This window comes from Nerophis ophidion, linkage group LG19 (genome assembly GCF_033978795.1).
Source record: "Nerophis ophidion isolate RoL-2023_Sa linkage group LG19, RoL_Noph_v1.0, whole genome shotgun sequence".
Taxonomy (NCBI): Eukaryota; Metazoa; Chordata; class Actinopteri; order Syngnathiformes; family Syngnathidae; genus Nerophis; species Nerophis ophidion.
In genome coordinates this window covers 8,110,216-8,128,152 of record NC_084629.1, presented here as the reverse complement: position 1 = coordinate 8,128,152, position 17,937 = coordinate 8,110,216, and the positions used below count along the sequence as shown (strand labels likewise).

The 17,937-nt window shown below is 40.4% G+C and overlaps 1 protein-coding gene across 3 annotated transcripts in view; it reads left to right on the top strand.

The window, feature by feature from the left end:
* mid1 (midline 1) overlaps positions 1-17,937 on the top strand; it is a 184,425-nt gene that overhangs the window by 122,621 nt on the left and 43,867 nt on the right. For all 3 annotated transcript variants that reach the window (XM_061879079.1, XM_061879080.1, XM_061879081.1), the window contains exon 2: positions 10,128-10,849. In XM_061879079.1, the coding sequence (XP_061735063.1) occupies positions 10,184-10,849 (666 nt within the window). In that variant the 5' untranslated portion in view covers positions 10,128-10,183. The remainder of the gene's footprint in view (positions 1-10,127; positions 10,850-17,937) is intronic.

Below are 17,937 nucleotides of genomic sequence, written 5' to 3'. Positions count from 1 at the left end.
GCATAAGGCTACCTAGATGGGCTACTCGTGATTTAACATAAGGCTACCTAAATGGTCTACTCGTAATATAACATAAGGCTACCTAGATGGGCTACTCGTGGTTTAACGTAATCACAAGATGGGCTACTTGTGATTTAACATAAGGCTGCCTAGATGGGCTACTCGTGATTTAACGTAAGGCTACCTAGATGGGCTACTTGTGATTTAACATAAAGCTACCTAAATGGGCTACTTGTGATTTACCATAAGGCTACCTTGGTGGGATACTTGTGATTTACCATAAGGCTACCTAGATGGGCTACTCGTGATTTAACATAAGGCTACCTAAATGGTCTACTCGTAATATAACATAAGGCTACCTAGATTGGCTACTCGTTGTTTAACGTAATCACAAGATGGGCTACTTGTGATTTAACATAAGGCTGCCTAGATGGGCTACTTGTGATTTAACATAAAGCTACCTAAATGGGCTACTTGTGATTTACCATAAAGCTACCTAAATGGGCTACTTGTGATTTACCATAAGGCTACCTTGGTGGGCTACTTGTGTTTTAGCATAAGGCTACCTAGATGGGCTACTTGTGATTTAACATAAAGCTACCTAAATGGGCTACTTGTGATTTACCATAAGGCTACCTTGGTGGGCTACTTGTGTTTTAGCATAAGGCTACCTAGATGGGCTACTTGTGATTTACCATAAGGCTACCTTGGTGGGCTACTTGTGTTTTAGCATAAGGCTACCTAGATGGGCTACTCGTGATTTAACATAAGGCTACCTAAATGGTCTACTCGTAATATAACATAAGGCTACCTAGATGGGCTACTCGTGGTTTAACGTAATCACAAGATGGGCTACTTGTGATTTAACATAAGGCTGCCTAGATGGGCTACTTGTGATTTAACATAAAGCTACCTAAATGGGCTACTTGTGATTTACCATAAGGCTACCTAGATAGGCTACTTGTGATTTACCATAAAGCTACCTAAATGGGCTACTTGTGATTTACCATAAGGCTACCTTGGTGGGCTACTTGTGTTTTAGCATAAGGCTACCTAGATGGGCTACTTGTGATTTAACATAAGGCTACCTAGATGGGCTACTCATGATCTGATTGAATATTGCAACCGTCTATCAATTGTGTGCCCTCCGTTCGTTTACCGGTACCAAAGGTATTTTGATACTTTTTGGTTCTTTTCTAAATAAAGGGGACCACAAAAAATTGCATTATTGGGTTTATTTTAACAAAACATATCTTTCTTATTGCAAGTTGGACCTTAAATAAAATAGTGAACATTTAAAATAACTTGTCTTTTATTTGTAAGTAAACAAACAACGGCTCCTAATTTAGTCTGCTGACATATGCAGTAACATATTGTGTCATTTATCATTCTATTATTTTGTCAAAATTATTAAGGACAAGTGGTAGAAAATGAATTATTATTCTACTTGTTCATTTACTGTTAATATCTGCTTACTTTCTCTTTTAACATGTTCGATCTACACTTCTGTTAAAATGTAATAATCACTTATTCTTCTGTTGTTTGGATGTTTTACATTAGTTTTGGATGATACCACATATTTGGGTATCAATCCGATACGAAGTCGTTACAAGATCATACGTTGGTCATATTCGAAGTCCTGATGTGCCCAGGGACATATTTTCGAAGTTTGTAAACATACATTTTTTTAAAGGAAAGATGATGTTGTGTAAAAATATCAACGTAATCATAATAGTATAGACTAGATACACTCCTGTACTTGGTATCATTACAGTGGATGTCAGGTGTAGATCAAGCATTGGCGTTTGTTTACATTTTTTTATGCCGGTGAGCTACGGTGTGTAGTGAAGCATGTTTAGCTATTCCTCGTCATGCAGGGATGATACTTGTAAGAAACTTACTTTATTTGTCGCCATGGAGGCAAGGATTAGTGATTTTGAAGTAGCTAAAACACTGCAGACTGGGGCTGGACTTTAGCCATTTTTAAAGTATCTCTTCCTGAGGGTGTTTCAGTGTTATAACTTCCCCTTTATCGTTAGTTTTTAAGCCTAAATGCGTTCGTTCTCCCTTTTCTGTCCACACACATTTTCTGCTTGTAAGTACTCCGGGATTGTGCGCTGCCGAACATGCTCCTCTGCTCGTAAACCAGCAATGACACGACGTGACGACAACGGTGCGGCGAGGTGGAGGATCGGTACTTTTTCAGAGGCGGTATAGTACCGAATATGATTCATTAGTCTCGCGGTATTATACTAATACTTTTATACCGTACAACCCAATTCAGAACATTCTTCACCCCGACTGGGTTGGCTGTGCTATTATTTTTCAGACAAATACATCTTTAAGCAGTGCTGTTATTGTACCTCTTAAGTCGGATTTACTTGACATTTCTCACACACTTATATTAAGGTTCTTTTGTCGAATCACCACAAAATTTGGTACACGCCTTCAGAGGACTGACTTGCACATGTGTGCAAAATGTGTGCTGGATTAGTTTAAATTAGGGGTTGGTAACCCAAAATGTTGAAAAGGCCATATTAAATCACAAATACAAAAAAAGTAATCTGTCTGGAGCCTCAAAATTTTTTTATATTTATATAAGTGTTATAATGACGATAACACATGATGTAAGTAGCTAATTAGCCATATTAGCCTACTATCAAAATGACTGTGTCGCAGGCTGAGGCAAATCTTTGTTGACAGAAATGTTGAAATGTTATATTTATTCTTCACATTTTTAGAACATTGAAAAACATTAGTAAAACTTCTCTGAAGGTGACATAACTCCTGGAAATTACTGTCTTAGAATTGCGAAAGGTATAAATGTGTGTGTCCAAGTTAAAGGAAACTTTCTTCTTCTAATGGATTTGTTACAATCTTTGCAAGCTGGGTAACATTTGCTGTGGTCTGGAACAACATTGCACACAATCAACGATCAGATATGCAGCCAATATTATGTTCAGATAATGTCTCATGAAACATGGACAAATAATAGTGGACATAAGTAAAGGAAATTAAATATAGTAGAAGCATTTAAGTCTCACCTTAAAACTCATTTGTATACTCTAGCCTTTAAATAGACTCCCTTTTTAGACCAGTTGATCTGCCGTTTCTTTTCTTTTTCTTCTATGTCCCACTCTCCCTTGTGGAAGGGGTCCGGTCCGATCCGGTGGCCATGTACTGCTTGCCTGTGTATCGGCTGGGGGCATCTCTGCGCTGCTGATCCGCCTCCGCTTGGGATGGTTTCCTGCTGGCTCCGCTGTGAACGGGACTCTCGCTGCTGTGTTGGATCCGCTTTGGACTGGACTCTCGCGACTGTGTTGGATCTATTATAGATTGAACTTTCACAGTATCATGTTAGACCCGCTCGACATCCATTGCTTTCCTCCTCTCCAAGGTTCTCATAGTCATCATTGTCACCGACGTCCCACTGGGTCATTATTGTCACCGATGTCCCACTGGGTGTGAGTTTTCCTTGCACTTATGTGGGCCTACCGAGGATGTCGTAGTGGTTTGTGCAGCCCTTTGAGACACTAGTGATTTAGGGCTATATAAGTAAACATTGATTGATTGATTGATTGATAATGACGCAATATGTACATCCGGCTAGCCTAAATAGCATGTTAGCATCGTTTAGCTTGCAGTCATGCAGTGACCAAAAAAGCCTGATTAGCACTCCTCACGAGTCAATAACATCAACGAAGCTCACCTTTGCGCATTCACGCACAGTATAAAACGTTTGGTGCACAAAATGAGACAAAGAAGGAGTGGCATAGGACACGTCTTTCTGTGTACATGCAAACAAACCATTGAGTTGCAGTCCACACAACGGTGAGGTCAAGGGCGGCTGGAATTGGTAGGACAAAACGGCGCTCGCCAAATACTTTCATCAGCGAAGCATAACCATATTAAAACAGCGGGCTTTCTAACAGTTAGGAAGGTTTGTGTCGTGTATTTGTATACAACAAAAACATTTTTTCACCCCATTTTTTTTTTCCCATTTCCATACATTTTCGAAAAAGCTCCATGGAGCCACCAGGGTGTCACTAAAGAGCCGCATGTGGCTCTTGAGCTGCGGGTTGCAGACCCCCGGGTTTAAATGAAATGGCATTTGAAGCATAATTCATTGACCATTTGTGTATTAAAGATTAAACTGTAAGGTTATTTGTGCTAATGTGTCTTTCAAAACATTGTAGGTGCAACCCACAGGGGGCGCCACAAGTGTGATAAAACGCACAAGAAACATGCTCGGATGAGCTCCTTTTGACCGTGACTATAGCTGGAAGATAATTGTTGCTTCCTTAATGCCTTTAAACTCTCCTCTATAACGAGCTTTTTGCCCTCTTCACACTTAACGAGCAAAGGAGGTAAAAGGGGGTTGGGGTTCGGGGAGGGGGGGTCCACCCACTCACAGCTGGGGTGTCTGACCCAGCTCGGGAAACAAAAGCTTTAGTGTGTGTGTGATGGTGTGGATGGAGGCCCAGCTATCAGCAAGCGGGCCAATCCACTTCTGCTTGGCTGAGCTGTCAGTCTTCGCTGGAACATATGGACGGAAGACGCGTGTGTGTGTGTGTGTGTGTGCGTGTGTGTGTGTGCGTGCGTGTGTGTTCTTGTATTTGCGTATTGAAAAGTACCTTCCATATGAGCAAGTCAGGACCAAAACAATTGTCCCAATACACGGAAAACCATTGCATCGAATAGAGAGCCAAATACTAGAGTCTGTGAACATTGCTCCAAAGTCAGGATTTTTTATTTATTTCATGTATATGCAAAAGTAAACATTGACAGGTGCAAAGGCAGCAATATATGATAAAACTAGACGGAAGCTAAAGAAGGACTTACCAATTGATCCCCCAAAAAAAACGTCGGGTCAACAGCTGATTTTACGAGTTGCGGCGCTGACGTAAGACAGCCCGCATCCCATATGTGACCATGGGATGAACAAATACACTACAGTACATAAAAAAGTAATACTTTTACGAGAAAATATTGCAATTTTATAAAAACAGAAAGAATATGAGAAATTGTTCCCAATTTTATAAGAAAAAAAGTTGAGGCATTGTGAGAAAAAGACTGTTTTAAGTTAGTTTGTTTGTAATTGTTTTTTAATCGTCTTTATTTACTTCTAGTTATTACAGTATGTCTCTATATACATACAGTATTCTTTTTTTAAATCAATTTAAAAAAATAGGCATACTGTATATAAATATAATATGTATTCTATTTTTGTAATTAATTTTTAAAAACTTTAATAAATACTGTATGTATATAGAGACATACTGGAATGACTTGAAGTAGATAATGAAGATTAAAAACCAATTACAAATAAATAAAAAAATTAAATAGTGTTTTTCTCACAATGCCTCAACTTTATTCTTATAAAAATGGGAACAATTTCTCACATTATTTCTGTTTTTATATTGTAATATTTTCTCGTAAAAATCATTACTTTTTGATGTAAAAGTATTATTTTTTTAATGCAAAATGCTTACATTTGTCTCATAATATTCTGACTTTAATGACAATCTCACCCATTTTTTGTTGTCCTTGTAAAACAGTGATTTTTTTTAGTAAAATTATGACATTTGCCAAGTAAAATTAAGATTATTATTATTATAATTCTGCCAAAATTGGACATTTTTCTTATAAAATTGTGACTTTTATCGAGCACAACATTTTAAGCATTTTTTTTTGGTCAAATTCCAATTTTTCTCATATTATTGCACAAATGTTCAATTTTGCATGTAAACTTTTCAATCAATCAATGTTTACTTATATAGCCCTAAATCACTAGTGTCTCAAAGGGCTGCACAAACCACTACGACATCCTCGGTAGGCCCACATAAGGGCAAGGAAAACTCACACCCAGTGGGACGTCGGTGACAATGATGACTATGAGAACCTTGGAGAGGAGGAAAGCAATGGATGTCGAGCGGGTCTAACATGATACTGTGAAAGTTCAATCCATAATGGATCCAACACAGTCGCAAGAGTCCAGTCCAAAGCGGATCCAACACAGCAGCGAGAGTCCCGTTCACAGCGGAGCCAGCAGGAAACCATCCCAAGCGGAGGCAGATCAGCAGCGCAGATATGTCCCCAGCCGATACACAGGCAAGCAGTACATGGCCACCGGATCGGACCGGACCCCTTCCACAAGGGAGAGTGGGACATAGAAGAAAAAGAAAAGAAACGGCAGATCAACTGGTCTAAAAAGGGAGTCTATTTAAAGGCTAGAGTATACAAATGAGTTTTAAGGTGAGACTTAAATGCTTCTACTGAGGTGGCATCTCGAACTGTTACCGGGAGGGCATTCCAGAGTACTGGTTGAGTAAAATGACAACTTTTATTATAATACTGCCAAAATTCAAAGTTTTTCTTATGAAATTGTGACTTTTTTCTTGTGAAATTCCAACTCATTTTTTACAACAAGCTTTTTTACATTTGGACAGTATGTATATATTATTAATGTTGTAAATACAAATCTTTATATACATCTAAAAAGGGTGGTTGGAAAGGGGTTAGGCATTTTTCGGAGGTCTCAAGAAGGTAACAAATACAAGTGTGTGTGTGAGTGTGTGTGTGTGTGTGTGTGTGTGTGTGTGTGTGTTTGGCAGAGGGAGGGTGCAAGTACTCTTTGGGCCAAATTAAAAGGTGTTAAGGCAGATTATACAGGCAGAAAGGGCAGCGTACTTTCCCATGTTCCAAACTGCACCGTACACTTTATTAGGTACACCCGCGCCATCTATTGCAGTGTATTGTGCCGTGCTGAGGGGTATTCATAATATTTACCCCGTTTTATGTACCTCAGTCTGGTAACCAAAAGTGTATTGACCCCAGTATAAAGATGCTAGGAAAAAAGACTGGTTGCCTTATATGCAAGGGTTTATTTAGATCAGGGGTCGGCAAGCTAAAATGTAGAAAGAGCCATATTGGACCAAAAATACAAAAAAAAAATCTGTCTGAAGCCGCAAATAAAATTAAAGTCTCATATAAGTGTTATAATGAAGGCAACACATGATGTAAGTGTCTATATTATCTAAATTAGCCTAATCGCTTACTCAAAGGCTGACGCAAATCTTCGTTGACAGAAATGTTGCATTTTCATTTTCATTCTTCACATTTTTGCAACGTAGGAAATAATTCGTAAAATGCAGGCTTCTCACAGGCTCTGGAAATTACTGGCTCAGAATGGCCAAAGGTATAGATGTGTGTGTCCAAGTTAAAGGAAACTGCAAGCTGTCTTCTTTTAATAGATGTATTACAATCTTTGCAAGCTGGATTACGTTTGCTGTGGTCTGGAACAACATGGCTCACAAACAACTGAAATGCAGCTAATATTACATACCGATAGTGTATCATGAGACATGCAAATATAAATTAAACACACCGAGGACATAAGTAAAGGAAATGAACTCAAATATACCTACAAACAAGGCATAATGATGCAATATGTACATACAGCTAGCCTGAATAGCATGTTAGCGTCGATTAGCTTGCTGTCATGCACTGACCAAATTTGCCTCATTAACACTATAACACAGGGGTAGGGAACCTATGGCTCTCGAGCCAGATGTGGCTCTTTTGATAACCGCACCTTAGCTGACGTTGCTTACCAGGATAAGTATTTAATAATTCCGCTGGTAACCACAGTGTTAAAAATATTCTTCAAAAATATAAAACATTCTCATGCATTTTAATCTATCCATCCGTTTTTAACGCACTTGTTCAAGAAGTCGCATTAATGGTCAAAAGTATTGCTAACTTCAGAATAACAATGTCATTAAAAAGAATAGGAGATGCACATATTTAGTTGTTGTAATCCGGGAAAGTCCAAATGAACGAGGAGGCGTAGAATTTTACAAGTGTACAGGTCTACGGGTTGCTCTCCATTGAGCTAAATTGATTCCTGTCTCTGTTTAATTCCTTGCTTCTTGTCTGTTTAATAAATGTCATCAGTGTTTGAACCTGACAGTTGTATTCGGTGTTAATAATGTTATACGGCTCTTACGGAAATACATTTTAAAATATTTGGCTTTCATGGCTCTCTCAGCCAAAAAGGGTCCCGACCCCTGATCTAACAGGTCGATAATATCAACAAAGATCACCGTTGTGCATTCATGCACAGCATAAAACATTCGGTGGACAAAATGAGACAAAGAAGGAGTGGCATAAAACACGTCTTTCTGTGGCAGCGTCGAAGAAAGTTGTACATGTAAACAAACGACGGTGAGTTCAAGGATCGCTGAAATTAGTAGGACAAAACGGTGCTTGCCAAATACTCTCTTCAGTGGAGCATGTATGACATAAACAGTGGGATTTCTAACAATTAGGAAGGTACGTGTCATGTTTGTTCTCTTACAGAAAATATATTAAAACAATTTTTTATTTTTTTCTTCATCTTTTTCCATTTTCACACATCTCGAAAGAGGCCTAGGGAGCCACTAAGGCTAACTATAGCAACGGCCCTTAAGCATAAAGTTGTGTGATAATATATAGATAATTATTCCAACAGAGGAAGAGGAGTCCTTAACTGTGATCAGACCTCAAAACTAAAGGAGCCTAAAACCTTTCGGGACATGACCGACATCAGAGAGAGAAGGTCCATGTATACTTTTTCTGGAATAGGATTTATAAAATATGGTATTTTAACAGTATTTGTCTATTTCTACTTATCTGGGGCAAACACAGGCAGTTGCCTAGGGCTCCGTCTCATAAAACAATTATTATTGTTTTCTTCTATCTAAAACAATTAACATATTTTTCCGGACTTTTTCCCAACGCTTTGAACCCGGCGGCTTATAAAACGGTGGGGCTAATATATGGATTTTCTTCGCTAACGGACCTAACTGCCTCAGACTGGAAGTGTCTGCAGAGAGTTTTGAGGATGGAAGTAGGCAAATATAGCTAATATAGACACTTACATTATGTGTTGCCTTCATTATAACACTTCTATAAGTCTTTTAAAGTAATTTTGATAGTAGGTTAATATAGTTAATATAGACACTTACATCATGTGTTGTCTTCATTGTAACACTTATACAAGGCTTTTAATTTTATGCGGCTCAAGACAGATTTAAATTTTTTTTTTTTTTTGGTCCAATATGGCTTCTTCAACATTTTGGACTTCTGACCCCTGGCTTTATAGGAATGAAGTAAGGAAGGAAAAAAAGGAACTTTATTGTAATTGCACAAAACAACAACATTTAATTTTCCGCACAGACCCATGGGAGTATGTGTCTTTATTTGCAGTCCATGGTGTGTGTGTGTGTGTGTGTGTGTGTGTGTGTGTGTGTCACTCTGCAGGCACGACGAACAGAGTTCAACTCCCCGGGTGTTGTTGATAGGGAAGCAATTTGTTGCATCTTCGCTGCACTGGCCTCTGGGGGAATCTCGAAGCAACGACCTAATAGTAGATCTGGCACGTCGGCTGCTGTGTTTTTGTGTACATAAATATGAAACATTCACTAGTTTATCAAATAAGATGAATTCATCTACATTTTACACTTTACTATTGGGCTTATGATTATTGTGGTATGCAGTAGTGCAATGTATCATACTGCAAATATACAAAACCCAAAACCAGGGAAGTTGGCAAGTTGTGTAAAGCATGAATAAAAACAGAATACAATGATTGGCAAATCCTTTTCAACTTGTATTCAATTTAATAGACTGCAAAGACAATATATTTAATGTTCTAACTGAGAAACTTCTTTTTTTTTCAAATAATATTAACTTATACTTTAATGACAGCAACACATTGCAATAAAGTTGGCACAGAGGCATTTTTACCACTGTGTTACATGGCCTTTCCTTTTAACAACACTCAGTAAAATTTTGGGAACTGAGGCCAATTTTTATCTGGGGCAAACACAGGTAGTTGCCTAGGGCTCCGTCTCATAAAACAAGTATTGTTGTTTTCTTCTATCTAAAACAATTAACATATTTTTCCGGACTTTTTCCCAACGCTTTGAACCCGGCGGCTTATAAAACGGTGGGGCTAATATATGGATTTTCTTCGCTAACGGACCTAACTGCCTCAGACTGGAAGTCTCTGCAGAGAGTTTTGAGGACGGTGGAAGAGATAGTTTAGTTTTTAGGTCTCATCACGGTTCCTAATTGTGTTGCAGATAGCTGAGCAGCTTCCCTGGATTTTGCCGCCGACTCCTCTTCGTTGGTCCTGAAAATGGAAACGCTGGAGTCCGAGCTGACATGCCCAATTTGTCTGGAGCTCTTTGAGGACCCGCTTCTCTTGCCTTGCGCTCACAGCCTTTGTTCCAACTGCGCCCACCGCATCCTGGTGTCGCACTGCACCCCCAGCGAGCCCGTCCAGTCCATCCGCGCCTTCCCGTGCCCGACTTGCCGCTATGTCATCAACCTCAGCCAGAGAGGCCTCGAGGGACTGAAGCGCAACGTCACCCTCCAGAACATCATCGACCGCTACCAGAAGGCATCCCTGAGCGGACCCAACTCGCCCAGCCAGACCCGGCGGGAACGAGCCGCCCCCGACGCCGGCGCCATGACGCAGCCCGGCCACAGGGTGCAGTGTCAGTTCTGCGAGCAGGAGCCGCCGCAGGACGCCGTGAAGACCTGCGTCACGTGCGAGGTGTCCTACTGCGACGAGTGCCTCAAAGCCACACACCCGAACAAGAAGCCCTTCACGGGCCACCGCCTCATCGAGCCCCTGCTGGACTCCCAGGTCCGAGGGGTCATGTGCGTGGAGCACGAGGACCAGAAGGTCAACATGTACTGTGTGACGGACGAACAGTTGATCTGTGCCTTGTGCAAGCTGGTGGGGCGACACAGGGACCACCAAGTCGCCGCACTGGGGGATCGCTATGACAAACTCAAGGTAAGTCCTCTTTGAATCCTACAAAACAGACGGATAATAATATTTGGGTTATTCCACTCGAGTAACGGGGGACATTTCAATCGCTTAAAAAATGTGAAAATGCTCGAATTTTAATGTTGTGTTTTCAAGGTTTTGAAAAATGCTTGCATTTTTGGGTGAAATCTTTCTGTGTGGAGTTTGCATGTTCTCCCCGTGAATGCGTGGGTTCCCTCCGGGTACTCCGGCTTCCTCCCACTTCCAAAGACATGCACCTGGGGATAGGTTGATTGGCAACACTAAATTGGCCCTAGTGTGTGAATGTGAGTGTGAATGTTGTCTGTCTATCTGTGTTGGCCCTGCGATGAGGTGGCGACTTGTCCAGGGTGTACCCCGCCTTCCGCCCGATTGTAGCTGAGATAGGCGCCAGCGCCCCCCGCGACCCCGAAAGGGAATAAGCGGTAGAAAATGGATGGATGGATGCTTGAGTTTGAGTTTGTTTCGAACATGCGTGCAGACAACACGATACATCACAATTTCCAGTTTCTCTATTCAACATGTTCGAAAAGGAGTAGGAAGAAGCAGAGCTTATTTAATCCCACCCTCCCGGTAACAGTTCGAGATGCCACCTCAGTAGAAGCATTTAAGTCTCACCTTAAAACTCATTTGTATACTCTAGCCTTTAAATAGACTCCCTTTTTAGACCAGTTGATCTGCCGTTTCTTTTCTTTTTCTCCTATGTCCCACTCTCCCTTGTGGAGGGGGTCCGGTCCGATCCGGTGGCCATGTACTGCTCGCCTGTGTATCGGCTGGGGACATCTCTGCGCTGCTGATCCGCCTCCGCTTGGGATGGTTTCCTGCTGGCTCCGCTGTGAACGGGACTCTCGCTGCTGTGTTGGATCCGCTTTGGACTGGACTCTCGCGACTGTGTTGGATCCATTGTGGATTGAACTTTCACAGTATCATGTTAGACCCGCTCGACATCCATTGCTTTCCTCCTCTCCAAGGTTCTCATAGTCATCATTGTCACCGACGTCCCACTGGGTGTGAGTTTTCCTTGCCCTTATGTGGGCCTACCGAGGATGTCGTGGTGGTTTGTGCAGCCCTTTGAGACACTAGTGATTTAGGGCTATATAAGTAAACATTGATTGATTGATTGACTTACATTATGTGTTGCCTTCATTATAACACTTCTATAAATCTTTTAAAGTAATTCTGATAGTAGGTTAATATAGCTAATATAGACACTTACATCATGTGTTGTCTTCATTGTAACACTTATACAAGGCTTTTAATTTTATGCGGCTCCAGACAGATTTAAATTTTTCTTTTTTTTTGGTCCAATATGGCTTCTTCAACATTTTGGACTTTTCTTTTACATAACAATTGCTAAAACCTTTGGGGCGGCATAGCTCGGTTGGTAGAGTGGCCGTGCCAGCAGCTTGAGAGTTGCAGGTTCGATTCCCGCTTCTGCCATCCTAGTCACTGCCGTTGTGTCCTTGGGCAAAAGCTCTTTACCCATCTGCTCCCAGTGCCACCCACTCTGGTTTAAATGTAACTTGGATATTGGGTTTTACTATGTAAAGCGCTTTGAGTCACTAGAGAAAAGCGCTATATAAATATAATTCACTTCACAATTCACTTGTTCACCTCCTGTTCTCAATTTATTCACAATACACTCCATAAGTAATCACAATAAAAATAAATAAATAAATAATACTCAGTGAAGTACAAGTTACATTTCATACTGTGAGATAAGTAGGATTATATTGAGAATGAATAAGTGGATCGATGAAATACATTCAGAATGTTTATCATGGTTCTACTTTGTACTTTGTAAACACTTTAAGTTTGAAGAGTTTCTTGAAGTGGATCATATTAGTACATTTTTGATTGCTTTTGTTATGATCCGCTACCCAGATCATATTTAGGGACCGAATGTCCTTATGGGACAGAGGACCCTTTTGTATTTCTAAGTTTGATTTAGATTTTTGAGTCTTTTTGTTTTTTCTGTTAGTTTTGGACTCCTTCGGGTCTTGTTTGTGCACCTCTCAGTTTGGTTTCCATAGTTACTCATTATTTTCACCTGCCGCCTGTTCCGAACGTGCACCTGTCTTGTGATTGCGGTCTTTATTTAAGGCTGCCTTCTCCGTTCATTCAGTCTTGCTTCCTACTGTAACGAGTGGGGCGCATGGTGATGCGGGTTTAGTTCTTCCAGGGATGAAAACGGGCTTCAGACATAGGTAGCAGGTAGGAAAAATGATTTATTTAAAATATAAATCAGACTGAAAAAAAACTAAAAGAGCTAGCATGAGAGCTGGAAAACAAAATAGCCTAGCGTGGAAGTTAGCAGGTAACGAGCGGGTAACAAAACGTCATTACTTGTTGTGCGACGACAAATTAGGAAGCAAGACTGAATGAACGGAGAAGTAATCACAAGACTGGTGCACGTTCGGAACAGGCGGTAGGTGAAAATAATGAGTAACTATGGAAACCAAATTGAGAAGTGCACAAACAAGAGCCAAAGGAGTCCCAAACTAACAGAAAACACAAAAAGACTCAAAAATCGAAATCAAAATATGATCCGGGCAGCGGATCATAACAGCCGTGCTTAATCCAGTCCATAATTTAATTCCACATACAAATGTACTGGAGGTCTGAAGTGTTGTACGTGCGTACAAATGTTTTAAAAAACATATTTTGCTTGGAAATTTTTCATCATATTTCTCGGCAGTCTGTCTCAATAAGCTAATTATAAAATGGGGAAAAATTTAATAAGTTTCCGCAAAAATGAAAGCTAGACGCTTTATCTGTTGGCTTTGCACGAGCCCTTACATTAGGTTGTTGTCATACACAGGCCCCCAAGAGTACAGTGGTGCTTCGGTCCATGACGTTTTAAGGAACACTGGATGGAAATGGACAAATACAAACTTTAGATAAAATGTGGACCAAATCCACGTGTAGCCTGCTCCAAATTATGCAAAAAGGAAATCCAACATGGTTCAATGTATTTGTTTTTGCTCCATTATTATGGTTGTCTACTTAACTTCGTCTGACTACCTCAGTTAAAGCAAACAAGTTACATTTTGTCGTTTTGGTTAATTGCATTAAAATGGTTACATTATTGGACTTGTTTGTGCAGTGAAGGTCATGTAATGTATAATTTGGAACCTTTTTCACAACTTGGAGCTGAGTTAACATGAATGATTTTGTAGTTTTTACACAACATGGTTGTATGCATTTCTCAATCTATTATGTTCGTTGTCTACTTAACTTCAGTGAAAGCAAAAAAAAGTTAACCTTTGTCTTTTTGTTCATTTCTTATCACAGCCATAGTCAATCAATCAATCAATCAATGTTTATTTATATAGCCCCAAATCACAAATGTCTCAAAGGACTGCACAAATCATTACGACTACAACATCCTCGGAAGAACCCACAAAAGGGCAAGGAAAACTCACACCCAGTGGGCAGGGAGAATTCACATCCAGTGGGACGCTAGTGACAATGCTGACTATGAGAAACCTTGGAGAGGACCTCAGATGTGGGCAACCCCCCCCCTCTAGGGGACCGAAAGCAATGGATGTCGAGCGGGTCTAACATGATACTGTGAAAGTTCAATCCATAGTGGCTCCAACACAGCCGCAAGAGTTCAGTTCAAAGCGGATCCAAGACAGCAGCGAGAGTCCCGTCCACAGGAGACCATCTCAAGCGGAGGCGGATCAGCAGCGTAGAGATGTCCCCAATCGATACAGGCGAGGGGTCCATCCTGGGTCTCGACTCTGGACAGCCAGTACTTCATCCATGGTCATCGGACCGGACCCCCTCCACAAGGGAGGGGGGGACATAGGAGAAAGAAAAGAAGCGGCAGATCAACTGGTCTAAAAAGGAGGTCTATTTAAAGGCTAGAGTATACAGATGAGTTTTAAGGTGAGACTTAAATGCTTCTACTGAGGTAGCATCTCGAACTGTTACCGGGAGGGCATTCCAGGGTACTGGAGCCCGAACGGAAAACGCTCTATAGCCCGCAGACTTTTTTTGGGCTCTAGGAATCACTAATAAGCCGGAATCTTTTGAACGCAGATTTCTAGCCGGGACATATACAATCGGCAAGATAGGCTGGAGCTAGACCGTGTAGTATTTTATACGTAAGTAGTAAAACCTTAAAGTCACATCTTAAGTGCACAGGAAGCCAGTGCAGGTGAGCCAGTACAGGCGTAATGTGATCAAACTTTCTTGTTCTTGTCAAAAGTCTAGCAGCCGCATTTTGTACCAACTGTAATCTTTTAATACTAGACATGGGGAGACCCGAAAATAATACGTTACAGTAATCGAGACGAGACGTAACAAACGCATGGATAATGACCTCAGCCTCTTTAGTAGACAGAATGGAGCGAATTTTAGCGATATTACGGAGATGAAAGAAGGCCGTTTTAGTAACGCTTTTAATGTGTGACTCAAAGGAGAGAGTTGGGTCAAAGATAACACCCAGATTCTTTACCGTGTCGCCTTGTTTAATTGTTTGGTTGTCAAATGTTAGAGTTGTATCATTAAATAGAGGTCGGTGTCTAGCAGGACCGATAATCAGCATTTCCATTTTTCTGGCGTTGAGTTGCAAAAAGTTAGCGGACATCCATTGTTTAATTTCATTAAGACACGCCTCCAGCTGACTACAGTCCGGCGTGTTGGTCAGCTTTAGGGGCATGTAGAGTTGGGTGTCATCAGCATAACAGTGAAAGCTAATAAAAAAAAAGAATCGAGGACTAAACTAATTGCCAACTATTTTTATAATCAATTTAGTCGATTAGTTGTTGCAGCCCAATTCTAAGTAACAAAGACTTAATTTAAGGTTATATGGTTAGGGTTAGGGCTAGAGAGTTAGGGTTATAATAAGACCATGCCAAAAAAGGCATTAATACGTACTTAATAATGATTAGTTAAGAGCCAATATGTTACTAATTTGCCCGTTATGAAGCAACTAATTAATGGTGAACATGTTCCCCATACTATAGTGTTACTATGTTTTTTACTGGTGCACAAAATGAACCGTGCATGAACATCACCTTGTTCAAAGACCAAAACCAACAGTGCATAAACTCACAACAAATTACTTCTGCTGTTGCCGTATCCGTAATAAGCTGATAGGGAGAAGTTTTTATTTACACGATGAATCGAGTTCGATCGAACCCAGGTTAAGAACCACTGACTTCGTTACTTTTGTGCTATTGTTTGATATCATTGGAATGAGCAAGGGTACCGAGGGCACCGCGCATTTCAGTTTGACTCCTCGGCGAGCCCCCGCCGTGCTGAAACGCCCGCACAATCAAAATGGACAATGGGAAACATTCCACGTGTTGACACAAGATAAAATTCCAGGGCAGGACAGCAACCTGTCAGCGCCCACGGGAGGAAGGAAGCCAGCGTGGCCGCGGCGAAGGTGCAGACCTGAAAAAGAAACGTCCTTTTCCCCAGGCCAGGATCAACCGGTTTTAGGAAAGGACATGTCCGCTAATGTCAGACGGCTGTTTAAACAACTACAAAAAAGGCACTAGGAAGTGGGAAAAAGTGTCGTGTTTTTATTTTGCTGCTTTTTTTTCCCCAGTACATTTGAATCCAATTTTATATTGATTTTTAGCCTCCAATCATTACTTTGATTGATATTATTTTCTCATGCCCGTACATTCTCACTAACCTTTTTACCCTTCAGCTAATATTTTCCTCTTCCTCCTCATTTGGTATGAATAAATCATCCGCATTGAGTCTGGTAATAAGAACAAATCTGGGCTATTCTAGGTCACACTCACTTGCACCCGTTTTTTATGAAGTCGCACAAGGAATGTTGGATTTGCTTCTTTTGCAGCTTTCTCCATTCATTATTCAGTTCTTGCTTTCATGCATTAGTGACGCTGCTTAGTCTAATTTTAACAATTGGCCATTTAAAAGGTTGATAAAACTATTATATTAGCTTAATACGGGGGTCGGCAACCTGCAGCTCTCGAGCCGGGTTTTTCCAAAAATGGAAAAAAATATATATTTTTTGTTGTAATATGGTTTCTGTAGGAGGACAAACATGACACAAACCTCATTAATTGTTATAAATCACATTTATGTTAAACATGCTTCAGTAAGTAGAGACTATTTGGCGAACGGCGTTTTGCCCTACTAATTTTGGCGGTCCTTGAACTCACCATGGTTTGTTTACATCAGGGGTCGGGAACCTTTTTGGCTGAGGGAGCCATAAAAGCCAAATATTTTAAAATGTATTTCCGTGAGAGCCATATCATATTTTTTTAACACTAAATACAACTAAATGCATGCTATTTTAGTAAAGACCAATTTTTTTCGAGTATAAAAGGTCTCTTATTCTTATTCTGTTTATTCTGAAGCTAACCAATAATAAATAAAATTATTATTCCCATTAATGCGACTTCTTGAACAGGTGCGGTAGAAAACAATGGATGCATGAGAATGTTTTATAAATTGAACATTATTTTTAACACTGTGATTACCAGCGTAATTATTAATTATTTACCGTGTTAAGCAACGTCAGCTAAGATTTATCTGAGAGCCAGATGCAGTCATCAAAAGAGCCACATCTGGCTCGAGAGCCATAGGTTCCCTACCCCTTGTTTACATGTACAACTTTCTCCCACTTTCTAAGACGTATTTTATGCCACTCCTTTTTTGTCTCATTTTGTCCACCAAACTTTCAATGCTGTGCGTGAATGCACAAAGGTGAGCTTCGTTGATGTTGTTCACTTGTGTGGAGTGCTAATCAGGGACGACAAACATGACACAAACCTCATTAATTGTTATAAATCACATTGTTTATGTTAAACATGCTTCAGTAAGTAGAGATTATTTGGCGAACGGCGTTTTGCCCTACTAATTTTGGCGGTCATTGAACTCACCATGGTTTGTTTACATGTACAACTTTCTCCCACTGTCTAAGACGTGTTTTATGCCACTCCTTTTTTGTCTCGTTTTGTCCGACAAACTTTTAATGCTGTGCGTGAATGCACAAAGGTGAGCTTTGTTGATGTTGTTGACTTTTGTGGAGTGCTAATCAGGGATATTTGGTCACTGCATTAATAGATAGATTGTTGTGTTTT